Consider the following 17,847-nt stretch of genomic DNA (forward strand, 5'->3'; position numbering starts at 1 on the left):
ACTTTAATGAGTCCCAAGATAAACATGTTTTGAAAATACTTTAGAACAGGTTATGGTGGTTTCTTGGATGGCTCTTACAAAAAGGTCATTAGTTTGAGAACCAGCCTGAATTACAGATGGAAACTCTCATAGCAAGAAGGAAGGGAGGGGGAGTTAGGGACACACAGACAGAGTGAGGAAGAGAAAGATGGAGGGAGTTAGAGAAAAGAGAGAAAGAAAGAAAAATAAAACAAAGAAGTCAAAAAAACAAAGAAGGAAAGAAAAGAAGGAAGGAAGAAAAGAAGAAAGAAAAAAGAAGGAAAATGGAAGGAAGAAAAGAAAGAAAGAGAGAGAGAGAGAGAGAGAGAGAGAGAGAGAGAGGAAGGAAGGAAGGAAGGAAGGAAGGAAGGAAGGAAGGAAGGAAGGAAGAAAGAAAAAAGAAGATAAGGAGCTAATGTCCCATACAAATAATATTTTGCTTCTTATAGTGAATTCCTTTATCACATTTTCTGACTTTTAAAAACTGATGCAGAGAGTCAGAACTGAGCTCTTCAGATAGAACACACAATGTGGAACATTGAAATGTTAACTTTTGTGGAAGATCATAAAGCATAAAAATGAAGTCTGATCAGATATAAAATATTGATATTGTATCACCTTCTATCACATAATTAAATATAATTAGTTAAATTAATTAACATCTGTGAAGCTCAATTTACGTCTCTGTTAAATAGGAATAAAAGCGCAAGTTACAGCTAAGTAACTAACATGTATCAACAGCCTGCATGCATCATGGGGCATGCGTCATGGGCTGTTGATCTACACACCGATATCAGGAATTCTCATTTCTTCACTCAATGATCTCTTTCTACATTATTATTATTTCAAAAGATTTGTTACTACTTGACCAAATTGTCTCCCATAGAAAAAAATTTTCCCAGAAATTCATCAATATCATATGAAAATTTTCCAGGTAAAGTCTTACAAAAATCTCTAATACCAGGATTCTGAGTATGTATGAGAACTGATTAGCTGTATTTCTCAGTTATTAATTTACTGCTGTGAAGAGACACCAGGAACAAGAGAACTTACAACAAAAAGCAACTACATGCTTATAGTTAGTCCATGATCTTTATGGCAGGCAGCACGGCATCAGACAGATGTGGCACTGGAACAGCAGTTAAAAGCTCATTTCTGTTCCATAAGTTGGAAGTAGAGAAAGTGAAACTAGGTCTGGTGTGGGCTTTTGAAACCTCAAGCCGACTCTGAGTAACACACCTCCTCTACTAAGGCTACAACTACTCCAACAAAGGCATACTTCCTAAGCCTTCCTAAACAGTTCCACTAACTGGGAAACAACCATTTGAATATTTACAGATGTCATTAATATGCAAATTACCACACTGTATTAAAATTCACATAAGAATAATATGTAAAAAATTCAAAATGAACCTTTAACCAAAAAAAAAAAATGTTTCTTGGAAAGTAAATAGAGTAATGTCCACTAAGCTTGTACTAATCTACATGACTGTTAAATTATCAATCATTAATTGTAACAGTTTCCTCCAATCCTTACTCCATGAATTTGGGATAGTCATAAAATACTGCCTTCCCATATTCTATTAAAGACATAATGAATTGTTTAATTTCTAAAAATAAGCAAATTTCTCTTATTCGATTAAATCAGTCTGGCAGATATTTTCATCATGTCATTGATGATTGCGATTTCTTCATTTTTGTAATATGAAAAAATATATTTCAAGCTGTAACTGGGTATTATATAACACAATAGAAACACTATTAAGCAAAATAAAATAATAGAATTTGTATTAATGACAGCAGCAATAGCAATAGGAGCAAAGATAAAATGAACCTACCTGGAAATAGCTGCTTCGTTGGGGCACTGATTTGTGCTTCCTCTGTAACCCTATAAGCAACATCTGGATCTTTAGAATTCTTTCTGTTTGTGCAAAACCCTGTTGTTTTAGATATTCCCACTGGAGAATTGTGAAAATCTAATGCTTTTAGTATATCAACTGGAGCAGCTGAAAAATAAGCAAAAAAAAATTTAGAGAATTAAATAGTTTAAAATATTTTTTAGTTTCAGTATTTTAATTATTAAATATCATTGACAATTCTATGCCTATATTAAATGCATTCTGATTAACATCCTCCCAAACCTCTTATCATATCAAGCTTTCTTCATCTCTCCCATTCCCTTTCTCAGATTTTCTGGCCTGTTTCGTTTGACCAGGGCCAACTGTATGACTACTGGATTGAACTATATCCATTGTAGCTACTTGAGTCATTGGTAAGTGCACAATCGCAGGTAATATTCCTTCTTCTCATCCTGAATCTATCAGTATCACACATTCCCTAACATGCATTTATATCTGTAGTATTATGAAGTTCCTTATTCGAAGAATTTTAATTAATATCATATATCTTCTCAAAACAACAAAGTAGCATACAACTCCAAAATCCCAAAAGTTGCATGTCCAAAGAATTCAAAGTGTATTCACTCTGGCATTATTCATTGTAGCAAAATTCTGAAACAAAGTAAAACTTTAATGAATGAACAGCATGTGATACATATGATAGGAATTTTATTCAGTCATTAAAAGTCGTGAAGTTCCAATCCATGAAATTACCTAACTACTTCTGTGAGGTGCTGAATAAAATGAGCACAAACACTGTTCTGAAGGCTCAGTACATGGCATAAACCACAAAGACAGGACATATATGATTGCTGGACTTTAAAAATATCTGGTCCACGAAAATTCATTCATGTCTCTGAGCCAATACATGCACCAAGTGGAGTAGTACCTATTACAAATGAATGTTAGAGCCCATCATGTCAATATACTCACGAAGACTTCTATCTGTCTTCAAAATAAATGAAATGTTCCAATTATTCTATCTGTTGGCCAATGTGTTATTCATCGTGGCTAAGATACAGCCCTTAAATTGCTTAGATTCTAACTGGTACAGTGCTTAAGTGCTTTGGTAACTAGGTAAGAAGGCATGTCTACTTTTAATAGTGTACAAAAACTGCTAACATGTTTGTTAATTACTGAAAATTCTAATATAGGTGAGTTAAGAGGAATCACCACCACAGTGCACCTTTTAGTATATTATTTGTGCAAGGACTTGATGAGAAGGAAATTGGGATTGATTCTAGAAATAAGAAGCTAGCATCATAATATCATATCTAAAGGGACAAACTCACCTCACCAGCTTCAGGCTCTTTGAGAATTATAACTTCAATAAATATTTACTTATAATGACACTCAAGTTCTTACAGAATATATGAATGAGCAACTAAATGGGAATTGTGGGAAATATGCACCTGGTCCATCCCTTAATTTTTTTAACTCAAGGAAAACTGAATTCTAGATCTGCAGATATACATAGGTAGAGTTTTACCAACCATGCCTTTGTTATAATTTTCTCTAATAACAAATACAATTTCTTCTAAAAGCAAACCCTCGTGCACCTATGGAATATAGCTGATAAATGAAAATCCACATACTATTCAATATAACATATAGTGTTTGTAATAGTTTAAAATAATGTTTGTGGAAATAAGAAAGTCCGAATGGATCAAATATAGTAGCCTTTTCATTTAGTTTTTGAATATTTGTTTTAAGATCTGAACAGTACTTGAAAACTTGGTTTGCACTAATACTGCTTCAAAAGACTATTTTTAGACCAATCTTGCTATCATACTTTGTCATGTCATAAAACTAAGAAAGTAATGCTCACACTAACCGCCCTGTACAAAGATCCTAATATGTGGCCTGTCACCAGGCTCCATTCTTTAAAGGCACACACCTTCATAAATAACATGTCCTCTTCCTGCTATGCAGAGGAAAGAACTGAGCATCAAAGAATAAGCTAAGGGTATTCCCGGGGTCTGGGTAAATACTGAGCCTGGTTTTTGTGCCCCCACTGTTGCTGTAATAACCCACAGATGGAAACCACAAAAGGAAACTTAAAACGTACTGAAAATAGTCTGAAATTATCTTAAGTCAGTTAATTGATTCCTGATGCTGATATTTATTTTAAATTAAACTCAATTCACATTTCAGGGTATAAATTACTCTGTGGAAAAAAAATGTGACTGAAACCCACAACATATTATCTACTTATTTTATTTTATCTTCTTGCTTTACGCTGAACAAGACTCCAGAGTAGACATGAACAGGGACTAAGAAGCTGTATGGAATTCAATGATAAAAAGATAAAGCACAGGTTGTGTTCAAAACTGAGCATCTGTCACTAAAGCACAGGAAGGAACAGGGCTTCCCTTTCATAGCAGTGACTTCTCATGCAAGACCTCTACAAGGCCACAAACAGTTATCCCTTTCCAACTTGAGATGGATGTGATCAGAGCATCCTTCCTTTGCTATATTCAGTGTAGAGAATCTATCCTTAAACTCTGACAAATGTCTTTGAAGGGACAGTGGTGATATCAATGCTCAGTCCCTAATTCACAGCTGTTGGTGTTTGTTGTTGTTTTAAGTTTCAATTTAAATTAATTTTCTACCAAGGAATGTCTGTTTTTAAAAAATATAAAATTCAGCTAACAAATTCTGTTTTCTCTTCTTTGTTTCTACAGAACTAAATGATAAACCAATTTTAAATTCTGCCTGTTGCTTCACTCTGTTATCTCCATAGCCATAGTATTCATTAAACTCTCATATTATGGTTTTTGTTGCTTTCCACCTATATGTGCAAGTATTGCAAAAAAAAATTTCTGGCTTTCTTAGTTCCAACTGTTTAAAAATTAAAACCAATGGTTTAATATGGCTGATGACAGGAAATCTGAAAAAAATGAAATTTCTAATTTTCAAAGTATTTTAGTTCTATTTCCATGCCCATCGTGAAGCATTTTGGGGCCCATCTAACCAAGCACAGTACTGTATTTAGTAGTTTTTCCTATCTCCTACTATATACTATGGGTCTACCAAACAGGAAAACAGGACACAAGAGCTTAATCACTACTACAGAAGCCCTGAATGAGCTACCATGGCATTCCCTGTCGATCTACATTCCACTGCTTGATTGAGCTTCCTAAATTCCATGGCTCAAGAAACTCTGCTGCTTAAATTCCTTCAGTGAACCCCACTGACTTCCAGATGGCATCCACATTCCACATTCCTTGCATAGAAAATCTTGATAATCTGGTCATGCCTAATTTTCCTCCTAGTTTCAAGCCCCCACCCCACCCCAGTGCTCACCCATTCTGATATTCGCTGTCTCAGAAATATTACCGTAGTCAGTGCTATAGAAATGCTAGTTGGGACTTAAAAGAAATACATCAAACATATACCCATATTAATACCTTGTCTGAACAGGAGGTAGGATATACCGAAGATGTTGTCTGGTGTGCTTATACTGGCATTGCACCATTCACACATTCCAAATTATTTGTCTAGTCTTTGATTTGTATTTCCAGAGTAGATGATAATAGATGTATGCACAGAAATGTGCACTCACACACATACAGGAGATTGTGCACAACTGATAAAGAAATGCAAAAACACAAATACACATTCACATACACAATTTACACACACACACGTGCACACACACACGTGCGCACACACACACACACACACACACATATGACAAAATGAGCAAGATACAAGTGAAAATGCATGGAAGTGACTTTCTCTGAGTGCCATATACTTTCTCATCAAAAAACAAGGCTTCTGAAGGCCATAATGGCCTTTCTGTGTGTTCGAGTAGTCTCCTAGGTATCCACACCAGCTCAGAAGTTTGGTCCTAGGCTTCTGATCCATTCTTTCTGTTTAATCTTTCTCCAGAGTCCAAATGGATCACCTAACATCCCTCAATATTTTGATTCTTGAGTTCTCTTGGCATTTTTCCCCAGGCTTCTCTATATTCTGTGAAAGCCTGTGTAATACAGGGATGGAAATTCTGACTGATTCTGAGTTTCATCTCTACCATTTAGTGTCGGCATGGTGTGTACACAGAGAAATATATCAACCTGTCTGGGTCACAATTTCAAAACCAGTAAAATGGCACTAAAACTCTTGACCTCAAAGGCTTTTATTTTTTATTTATTTATATATTATTTATTTATTTATTTATTATTTATTTATCTATTTATCTATTTATCTATTTATCTATTTATATATCTATTTATCTATCTATCTATCTATCTATCTATCTATCTATCTATCTATCTATCTATCTATTTATTTATTTTGCTGAATTTGTTACCACACTTTAGAGGGCGAGCCTTGGAACACTGCTCTAAGGACACAGCACTGCCTTCCTTCCTACCTGGATTTTATTGATATAAAAGTGGTTTTGCATTTTTAAGCAGTAGAAGGTTTTCTCAGACTTGAGAATTGTATGCGACATAAACTTGGTGTCCGCCTGTGGAGCCGGGGAGATGGTCACAGGCATTTATTGGTTACCTACAGCTCTTTCTCACACACTAAAGCCAGTTCTCAAGGCTTCAACAAAGTCTATGTAGATCATAAAAATGAACGTAAGTAAAGTCTTTTGCTTTGTTTTCTTTGGGTTTTGTTTATTTGTTCATTTGTTCGGCTCTTGTTTCCGTTGGTGTTGTTTTGCTTTGTTTTGTTTTGCCGGGTAGGCATGGGATTCTGCTTATACATGACAAGCCCTTGTCATCTGACCTATAGAGACCAAGAAGCCTATCACTCCTCCCTCTTTACATTATGTTTTCTGGACAAAACCTTACTAATTTTCCTGGCTTTGAAATGGCTTTGTTGCACAGAATGGCATTCAATCTATACTCCTGCTTCTGCCCACTGCATACCTGGGATTACAGGCATATACCACCAGAGCAACCTAAAATACCTTTTTTCTAGATCTTTTACACACACACACACACACACACACACACACACACTTTTTTTCTCAGATGAACCTAAGATACAGCATTGAGAAATCAGGTAAATTCAGATCTAGTAAACACCTTTATTAAAATGTACACCACAGAAGCCTTCAGGAAATCTTGATTCTTTATGTAGGTTGTCACATCTCCTGCTCCCCTAGGTAACACCCTCCATTGTATTTGTATAATTTCATCATTGGGACTCTGTATTATATGTCAGATCATTGCTTTCCTCGGCAAGCCACTAAATCTTTTTTTATTATTGGATATTTTCTTTAATTACATTTCAAATGTTATCCCCTTTCCTGGTTTCCCCTCAAAAACCACCCACACCCTATCCCATCCACCCTCTCCCCCTGCTCACCAACCCACCCATTCCCATTTCCCTCTCCTGGCATTACCTTATACTAGGGCATCAAGCCTTCTCAGGACCAAGGGCCTCTCCTCTCTTTGATGTCCAACAAGGCCATCCTCTGCTACAGATGCAGCTGGAGCCATGGGTCCCTCCATGTGTACTCTTTGGTTGGTAGTTTAGTCCCTTTTTTTATTAAATATTTTCTTTATTTATATCACTAAATCTTTTCTCTTTCTTTTCCCTCCTCTCTCCCCCACATATCCCAAGTAAGTAAAATTTAATAAAAATGATTTTCAAAAAACTGTAATTCTAATGCATGTAACATATAGTACTGAGCCACAAGAGACAATGAGCATACATTATTATTTACGGAATACCAATATGCTGATTCAGAGAGTCCTTAACAAACATTCTCTGGCAACTGTACAGCTAATTATTAACTCACTTTCTGTAGGTGACACTGTCAAAGTTCTCAGTCAAGCTCAGAAGCTATTATCTTTTTGTACACGCATATGTGTATGTTAATGTCCATACCTGTATTTGTGGCTGTGTGAACAGTCACATGTGTGACTGAGGTTAGTTAACACAGCATGAGTTTTCTAACAGTCTCATCTGGTTTGCAGATGAGATGTCCCACTAAACACAGAGCTCACCAATCAGAGCTAGGCAGACTAGCAGTTGAGCTCCCAGACCCCACTTGTCTCCGCACGCCCGGGTCCAATGCAGGAGCTAAAGACACACTGCACCATACCCAGACTGTACATGGCTACTGGGGATCTGAACCCTTCATGCTTGAATAGCAAGTTCTCTCTTCATCAAGTCTACAACCGCAGCAATGAAATGCCTCTGTGTAAGCCACTTAAACCCTTCCTGCACCCCAAGTTAGCCTCATTTTAAGAATTTAACGTGATAAAATGTAATCCTATTTTGACAACCTTCTCAGAAAAAATAAACCAATGATCAAATGCAATTATGATTTTTTAAAATGTTTTAAAAATATATTTAATCAATTTTGCAACAAACATTTTCATTTAAATGCCAAGAAAAACTACACTCCCACCCTGTGTGTATGTGTGTGTGTGTGTGTGTGTGTGTGTGCTCAAAAAACCAAAACAAAGTGCTTCTCATCAATATGAAATGCAAGTATATTCTCTTAGTAACTGTTTTTTTATTCTAATTATGGACCCTAGAGATGGAGAAAAGTGCATAAAACTCAAAGTTTTAGGGTTGAATCCTGATTAAAAATAATGTTCTGTGTCTTTATATCCTTGACAGTACTTAATTTGATTTCTAGTTTTTGACTAGGACTATCTGAAGTTAGCTGACATCACAGCTCAAAGTCCTGAGGAAAAAAAGTAGAGTTAATGTGGCAATTTTAACACAACATGACCTCTCTAAACACGTGAATTGATGGCCATTGTACTCATCAGATCAGAAAGCTGTATTTTGTTGGACATTTGACTGTTGTAACTGTATGAAAATGTACAAAGCTGAAGGGGTATCAAGAATGGGAATTGTTGTCTATGTAATACCTGGATTCTATTAACACTCAAAAGCACAAGTAATTTATAATAATATTTATAGGTCAAAATTATCAGCTCTACATTTTATGGAGAAGGAAAGAACTTCTCCATCTTTAACTATTAGTACTTAATTTGTTACATTGGACAGGTTTTACATTCACGGGGGAAAATGAGCAAATATGGGAAAGAGTTCATGAAAGTTTGCTGTAGCATGAATTGTGGCATCAAATAAAAAAGACAAGAAACTCCTCCGTGAGTAAATGATATTTTGGCTAATTCTGAAAAGTCAGAGAAAACACCCTGCCTGATCGTTTTCACTTAACTGGATTAGAAGCAAGAGGGATTCGTACAAAGAACTTAATGCAAGAACCAACTCAGAAGTGTGGAGAAATGGGATAAAATAAAGCCTCCTGCTAAGAGAATAAGAGGGCTTTAAGAGGAGAGGTCAAAGATATAAGGGTGATGTGTAAATTTCATGAAGTGTCCATGGAAACTGATTTCTATTGCAACTGATTTGGAAAACCATTGGAAAGTTACATTAGAGACAAGTGATAGGGTCCAAACGTTTTCATAGGTATTTTCCAGTCAGTTTTAATTTCACAGAAAATTAAGGTCAAATAAAGATCTCTCATTCAAGTAACTTTTTCAAACTAACGAGACTTCAGGATTGAGAAAAAATTCAGAGCCCTGAGGTTCAGCCAGATGGTCATAAAGAAGTATTTACCATCCTGCAGGTATGAGATGGTGTAATCTAGGGATGAAAGGTGCATTACTGTGTCAGATTCTGGACACCCTGGGAAGACAGTAAACAGTAGTAGGAATGGGCTTTGTGTGCACTAGGAAAGAACCATCAAAGCCCAAAAGGCAAACTCTGAGAGATTGTTTTTTGTTTGAACTTCACAACTAATTACATTGCCATGAGCTGAGAGATAGATTCAGAAGACTAAAGAGAGGAACAGGTTAGGAAGACAGCAGCTCAGGTTAGAGAATACAAACTTTGGACTAGCTCCAATGTATTACAAATGGATGAGCAGGCAATCAAATTTATAAACCTTTAACTAAGAGCAGAGGCAGAGGTTAGAAGAAAACGTTAGGAGTTGAGGGTCTACCAATACTACTCAAAGCCATATTAATTAATAATATTGTTATTTTAAACAATATTAATATAGCTTCACCTGCAGGAAATCATAAGAATATAGCAAATGTTTATGATAAATAATCTGTGCTTTAAGTCAAAGTGGGTCTAAAGGTACAATTTTTCAGGATTTTTTTAAAAAATCATATTTTGTAATTATATGCTCTAATGCTTGCTATAATGTGAATGATTGCCTGAAAAATCTCAAAAGATTTAGAAATTTATGTTACTTGTCTTACAAAGAAGTTTTATAAATGTCTAGGCATATTTGTTTAAATTATTCCCTTATAAAATAAGACTATTAATTGATATGTTTACATGTTCATTATAAGCACAACTGCATGTGAGGTGTGATTTCAAAATAGATCTATTACTGTTGAGAACCCTGGGTGGCTTTTTAGTAGTAGTACATCTATTATAAAGAAAGCAATGTCATCCTGCTGTTGTGATTGTTTCACCCAATGGTAACAAGCAACTGGCTCACATCCTATGTGCTGATATCCAGTGTTCACTGGCCCTGAAAACATTAACAAAAGTTAAGGAGTTCTTTTTAATTGCATTATTCTATGCAGAATTATCAAGGAAACGTTAAGAAAAGGATAGACCCAAGGTCTATCCTTAAGACCTTGGGTCTGTACACACTTCCTCAACCCTCCTGGCTCACATCCCTTTCTCCCTGAGCCATTTCATCGTATTTTTGTACAATGCCTGGTTTCAAGGGCTTCTTTCAAGTCCTTTGTAGTGTCAGTAGCTTTTCTGCTTCGGGCTTTCATGGCACATCTCAGAATGGACTCACTTGATTGTTCGGCACTCAGCTGTTAATTTTTAACTGGCTTTCTTTGGACTTTCTGTATTTCTATGCTCTGTTTTCCAACATCTCTGCACATGTGCTTCATACCGCGTACCATCACTATTGCTATATACTAATATAAGTGACTCTCAGTTGATTTCTGCTTTTGCACGTAGACTGCTGATTCTATGAGCTAGACTGCTGCCTTCTTAGGCTCTGGCCTAAGCATATGTCAATCATGGAAGATGCCTTATTAAATTAAATGATCAACTTAGAGCCTAGCATAGCATGGGTATATAGTAGAGATTTAACTTGTGTTTGTGAACAAATTGGAGGAGTATTTTTGCTTTTCACTGTCACTACTGGAGTTACACACAACCCATGTTAACACATCCTGGCATACTGCCTACAACTGTAGCTATAGCATTTACATACAGAGGTTATACACAGCAATGGAAATAACTTGAAGTCATGACGTTTTGGAGTAGACTGAATCCTCCTTCTCATACTATACAAGCTTACATAAACTGGATTGAATGTAGTATAGTGAAGAAATGGATGAAAAACACAATCTAAGAGTATGTAACAACTATAAAATACAGCGTTTCTGATTTATAAATGACAAAGTTTATTTATTTCTATGAATTTCTATAGCTATCTATAGATGCAAACATATAAACCACATCTGAGTTTCCAGATTATTTTCGGATTATTGAGTTGTAGTCAACACCTCCTCTTCATTCAACAACCCTTCCTCAAATGTCCCTTTCTCTTGTTCCAGTCTCTGCTACCATGCTTAGTAAAACTGACTGACAGTCAACTTACTGCTTTTAGTACAACTGATATTGCATCAGATAGCAATATGTGAATATATATTCATATATATGTGTGTGTGTATCTTCTAAAACTGTATGACTGCCTCTCTATCAGCCTTAGCTATCTTCTTTTTTTTATTAATAACCTTAATCTTCTTTTGTGTCTTGCTTGAATATGACACTTCATAGTAGAATAACTATAAGTATAATATACAAATTATTTTTGTAATCCAAAGATTTATTTTATTGATTGCATAGAGGCAAATCACTGTTTCTAATTGCTAACTTAAAAGTCAATTAATTTCCAATAGTATGCAAAAAAGAAGGGCAGGAATATTTGTAACAAATGTTTTTATAGACTGATATGTTTTATTGAAGTTTCCTCTTTATACTCCAGGAGAAAAGTTATTTATGACTACCATCAGAGCAAACACATCACTCTAGATATCCAAGCCAGCTGTAGTCACAAAGACAACAGATACTATCAATAGCTGAAGATGTTCAGAGACATCTTTGGAGAGAATGTGGAGAAGGCTTTGTCAAATACTGGAAGCAAGAAAGATCTGACTTATCTGTTACTATAAAATGAATATGTGAATAGAGGAGACCATGTAGACAGCCAGGATGATGAAGTCCATGTTTGTAGTACATGGACCTAAACTCAATCCTCAGAATCCCCTAAAAAAGCAAGACATGGTGTATGTACTTATAATCCTAGCACATAGGAGAGAGGTGGAGACAAGTGGGCCCGTTGGAGTTCCTGGCCAGCCTAGGCTACTTGGAAAGAGACCATTGAGTAGGGGTTCAAGGAAGAGATGGGTGTAGCCTAGGGAATAATAGCTTAGGATGTTCCCTCATTCACAGACAGATACAAACCATGAAAAGAAAAGCATACCTTTAATCATAGCAACTGTCAGAAAAAGCCAAGTGGATCTCTGTGTGTTGGAGGCCAGCCCTGTCTACATTGTGAGTTTCAAGTTAGTATATACCAAGACCCTGTCTCCTAAAAGAAGGAAAAAAGGAAGGAAGGGAGGAAGGGATGGTGGAAAGAGGGGATAGGAGGAACAAAGGAATGAAAATACAGAGATGAGAGAGGATGGGAAATAGAGAAAGAAGGAGGAGAGAGGGGAAGAGGAGGAAGAAGAAAAGGAGGGATATAGCCATTGCTGATATTATTACATGAGAAAGTCCTTTCACTTCACATGACTGATTTAACTAAATTTTTAGCTACTTCCAGTCATTTGGATGATGGAAGAAAATAACTACAAGACAAATTTTGAATATATACATATTATCTTTCATCATGCTAGCAATAGGAACACAAATAAAGAATGTCTGTTATTATTTGTGCAGAAACTTCTGAAAGAAAATTGGCTAATGGAGAATTTCAAAATAGTGATAAGTGTTTCAATTTTTATTAGCCCTTTGTCTTTTCCTGCATTCCTCATGTTGATTACACTCAAAGAATCTTTTTTATAATCTGGGTTGGCACTTGTACACTGGAGGCAATAAACCAGTTTACAACCATCAATTCCTGAGAATGATTTGTTGCTTATTTCTATAGATTAGAAGTAACAATTACTGAGCACCATTGTTAGCTGAGTAAACCAATCAGATCATGAATCTACCAGATATAGTTTATTAAATTAGTGAGAGTCAAAATTGTTTTCTTCTTACTCATAACAGATACACTTATATCTTATGTCTCAACAGCTTCCTATAGCAATCTTTTTAGGTTGCTTTGTGACTTAAGTGTGTAAAAAATAAGTAAGAGTATTAGACTTTTACCATTAAATTTAAACATAGGCTGAGAAGCTATTTGAATTGTAAGACTGTAGTTTAGCAAGACTTCTGTTTAGTTCCCTTTGGAAGCACTCAGGGCATTTATACAGTTGGCATATTGTAAGATTTGCATCTTAATTTTAGGCATCAGTGCACCACAATCGTAAGATAAACCAAGGGTTTATGAAAAACAGAAAATATCCATTGAAGTAGGAAATACAAATGCTAAGACTCTGATACAAGACCATGTCTGACACTGGAGTACACAGTGTATAATTATTTTCTGTTTGCCAGTTACCTCACTGATAATCAGGGCCTTTTATGTGAGTTTATTCCTGGGAATTGGATCACAACGTAGAAATTCTCTGAATAAAGTATACACAACACAGCCTGGTATAGACCAAAAGAGTATGCAGTGTTAATTGGTAGGAACATGTGAAGAAAGGTTTTGTGGATCTGTGATATTTGAGTCAAAGCATGAGACATAAGGTGTGAGTGTGTCTGTCACAAGTAAGAAGAAAAAAATAAGAACCAGATCCAAAATCTGGAGAATAAAGGCCTTACCATGGCACAAATGCAGGGTCAGTGATGGTGTGACTGGAAGGATGAGAAAAGATCTCTCATAGGCCGGACACACAGGGCTACTCTAATCCACACTAAGTCATTTCAAGGTAAGATTCAGTTCTCAATGAAAATAAATCAACATCAACATTTCAAAAGAACTATGACAGCAGGCAGTAGGCTGTGCTCATCTGTTAGACTCCAGTCTATGGAGAAAAGACCAGTTTTATTGTTTCCCTACAGAGGCTAAAACCACCAGGTATGAAAATGCAGTAGAGTTCCTAAAAGCCTTGTCCAAGACTCCAACTAGGGCTCGTTTTGGCAGTCGCTCTTTCAGGAAGTTGTACGTGAAATCACAGAGAGGAAGCAGAGCCAACCTGCACATGGACACACTGTCTAGGGTTCACTCTCTGAAGCCCGGATGTCAGTTTACCAGGGAGACAGAGGAAGGAAGTCTCTGCTGATATTCTATGAGCTCAGGTTCAGTGAATAGGGACCTTCATTTGCTGAACAGTCCCGGGCCATTCAAGAGCAATTAAATTTGACTAAAATAAGAAAGAAATGCTTTTTAAAGGGATGTAGGGAGGGGGGAGAAAAGAAAAGAGTGAGGTTTGAGGGGGTTGCATAAGTAGATCGTGCTAGGGCACTTTTACACAGGTTCCTTTAGTTCTCATTTGTCAAGCTGTGTTTAAGGTGCTCTCTTACTCTGAAATCCGATAACCTTTCTTTTCTCTGAGTCCTTTCTGCTAAACTAATAGCACTGTCTCTAATTCCACACGCAGCAAGCAATGAGTTTGTTTTACCAGATAACAGTAGGTCTGGTGATCAGCCAATGTCTAAAGAACCATTAGCCAAGTCAGTAGTAAGCCAGAGACTGCAACTGATCGATAGATATTACTCTAAATTACTTTAAAATCATTGTTTCATCTTCTCTGCAAGCTAGCATCATTCATTTTATCCTGACACAACTGAAAATTAGAGAATAATTTTAAAAAGAAATCTCTTAACTCTACAAATTAAACCATATTATGAAAGGAGAATTATGAAAGGAGAAGTGAACGTACTAGATGCATTCTATTAACAGAGACGTAATTTTAAATTAAAAGAAAAGCCATAAATTTTTTAATTACATCGCGAGAAAAATTAAATGTTCCAGTTTAGGGAGGATACAGGAAGTGGGCCTGAATCTCACTTAAATAGACTGAAGTAAGAGAGTTTAAGGAAGGTTGTGACATTTAAAACATCTGTGTATGTTTCTCTTTCTCTCTGCTCTCTGTCTCTGTCTGTCTCTGTCTGTCTCTGTCTCTCTTGCTCTCTCTCTCTCTCTCTCTCTCTCTCTCTCTCTCTCTCTCTCTCCCTCCCTCCCTCCCTCTCTCATCTTTACTAGGAAATAAAACTACCATAATTTGAAAATAGTAAGGAAACAAAGCAAGCAATCAAGACAAGAGAATGAGGGAAGGAGGGAGGAAGAGAGACGGAGGGATAATGCTGCCTCTTTCCACTTACGCCTAGGTCCCATTTCCCCAGTATTAAATGAGGGAAGTAAAGGCAGAGAGGCAGAGCAGCCCTCAGCTTGAGTTCTTAATGGTTCCATCAACTGCACTTAATTACTTCTGCACAGTTGACTGGTAGAAGAAAAGCATGCTTTCAGTACAATAAAATTCTGCTATTGAAGAACCTAAAAATAAATTATTCAAAATTGTTTAATGATTTTAAGACTAATTGAGTTAAGACTAAGACTCATTAAGCACACCCTTCATGCACCTATGAACTGTTAAGTAATATTACAAGAACTCCTGATGAGCCATTCCATAGCAGCTGCCTCAGAAGTAAGAGAGTTTAAGGAAGGTTGTGACATTTAAAACATCCATGTATGTTTCTCTTTGTAATCTTTTAATTGATTAAATTAATTGATTTAATTGATTCCTGTAAAATGGGATGGGCGACCCTTCATTCAGAAGACATGCTAGCTCTTGAAGATAGTATTTCTTGAAATTAATGTTGCAATGCAAAAAGAAATATTCTTTTCTTACTTGCTAGCAATTACCCATGTGATACTAGAAGTGCACAGCACAGCAGACAGCATGGCCAGCCATGCAGACTGAGTCCTTCCTTAATTAACTGCACAGTTATTCCCATTTTAAAGGCTTTTTCTGTAGTTTCAAATAGTTTAGCAATCCAGAATAAAGACTTTCATTTGAATCTTGGCTACTACATTCTCTCATTTTTTAAAGTCAACTATATATTAAGAAAATGATTAACACATATGAAAGTGCAACATGATTCTACACATAAAAGTTTTATAATGTATATAATATATATTATGATTACAATTGGTAGGAAAAGAGCAAAAATGGCATATTCTCATTTGAGATATATATATACATATATATATTACACATATATACACATGCATATACATATGTATATATAATATCCTTGGGTTTTTAAATTCTGAAGCTGTGTCTTCTATTACTATTCCTTTTATTACTATCACCAAATACTATGTCTTCAACCAGAAATAAATGTACACAAAAAGTTTTAAGAAAGAGCTACCCTTTCTACTCCAATGCTGGTAATCCGATGTTCACTTCACTGGGTGTATTAGCAATATGTCCATGATCAAATGATGAGACATTGACTTTCTCCAAACTTAGAAAATGAAAAATTTTTTTAAAGATTTACTTATTATAGGTAAGTACACTGTAGCTGTCTTCAGACACTCCAAAAACGGGAATCCTATCTCGTTAAGGATGTTTGTGAGCCACCATGTGGGTCTTGGGAATTGAACTCAGAACCTTCAAAAGAGCAGTTAGTGCTCTTAACCACTGAGCCACCTCTCCAGCACAGAAAATTGAAATTTTAAAATGCATGCATTCTACCTGATTTTCTTATACTATCATATCAAGAACCTGCTTGCTTAATTAAAACCCCAGTACATCACATTTAGTTGGCCATATCAAGTCTGAGATGTATATAAAAGAAATGCATATCAATATTATATAATTTCATCCTACACACTCAGAAAATCTGTTACAATATTTAATGTTCCTTATAAGAAGGGTTATTTAAAAAGCTCCATTTTGTGCCTCTGTTTCCTCTAGAATAAAATGCAAAAGGATGACTGATTCACATTTACTGCAGATTCGAACCCTTGAATTCTCAGAAGAGAAATTTTATCTGAACACTTTTTAATCTTTTAAATATGCCAGCCTGTTTAAAAAAAAATCCTTGAATTCTTTTTTAAATACACCACGATAAACAAACCAGAGCCTTAGGAAATTAACATGAGTAAAATCTGTCTCAGGAAAAAATTTAGAAAGTAAATTCTAACCCCCCCCCAAAAAAAAAACAAAACTCAGTGGTGTTTACTTTGCTGTGTTTTAAGAATAATTTAAACAATGCCGCCCCCTTTATTTTAGTCACAAGTTCAGGAAACTAAGGAATCAAAAAATAAACAGTAAGTCATCATGCTGTCCTTTTACATATATTTCTCATTTCTACTTAATCTTGTTTCAAACTGTTGTAAATTACACATTATTATACTAAACAAAATGGGCAGTAAATGAACGAATCCTTGTTAACTAAGTAGATACCCAGCACCCCAACTAATCCTTGCTATATAATCCACGCAAAAAAACTTCAACTCATGAGCTCTTACAATTTATTAAAAGGTACAATATTAATTATCCTACCAAATACTGAACTTCTTAGCAAGAGCATGCCCGCTATTTTGATTATTCTAATTAAAGAACTACAGAGACAAGCCTGAGTTTCCATTAGCACACTCAGGAGCCAGCACCATTTCACCTGCTGATCCCGGGCACTCAAAACAGCACTTCTGCAGAACTGGCTACTCGCAGCTGGCACGCCATTAAATTCCTCTTAGAACTTATCAGCAGTGTATACAACACGTTTTGCTTACTGGGTAAAGGAAGAGGCCATTATTATTAGGGCTCAACTAGGTATGATCTGTCACAGCATTAAGCTTTAGCCAGGTTTTCTTGAG

General features: G+C 35.9%; 1 protein-coding gene across 1 annotated transcript in view; it reads right to left on the reverse strand.

Moving 5' to 3' along the window:
• The window catches only part of Col11a1 (collagen type XI alpha 1 chain), a 172,402-nt gene that overhangs the window by 151,456 nt on the left and 3,099 nt on the right, over positions 1-17,847 (reverse strand). Inside the window, exon 2 of the mRNA XM_052179401.1 lies at positions 1,857-2,024. Coding sequence (XP_052035361.1) covers positions 1,857-2,024 — 168 coding nt within the window. The remainder of the gene's footprint in view (positions 1-1,856; positions 2,025-17,847) is intronic.

Source organism: Apodemus sylvaticus, chromosome 4 (genome assembly GCF_947179515.1).
Source record: "Apodemus sylvaticus chromosome 4, mApoSyl1.1, whole genome shotgun sequence".
NCBI lineage: Eukaryota > Metazoa > Chordata > Mammalia > Rodentia > Muridae > Apodemus > Apodemus sylvaticus.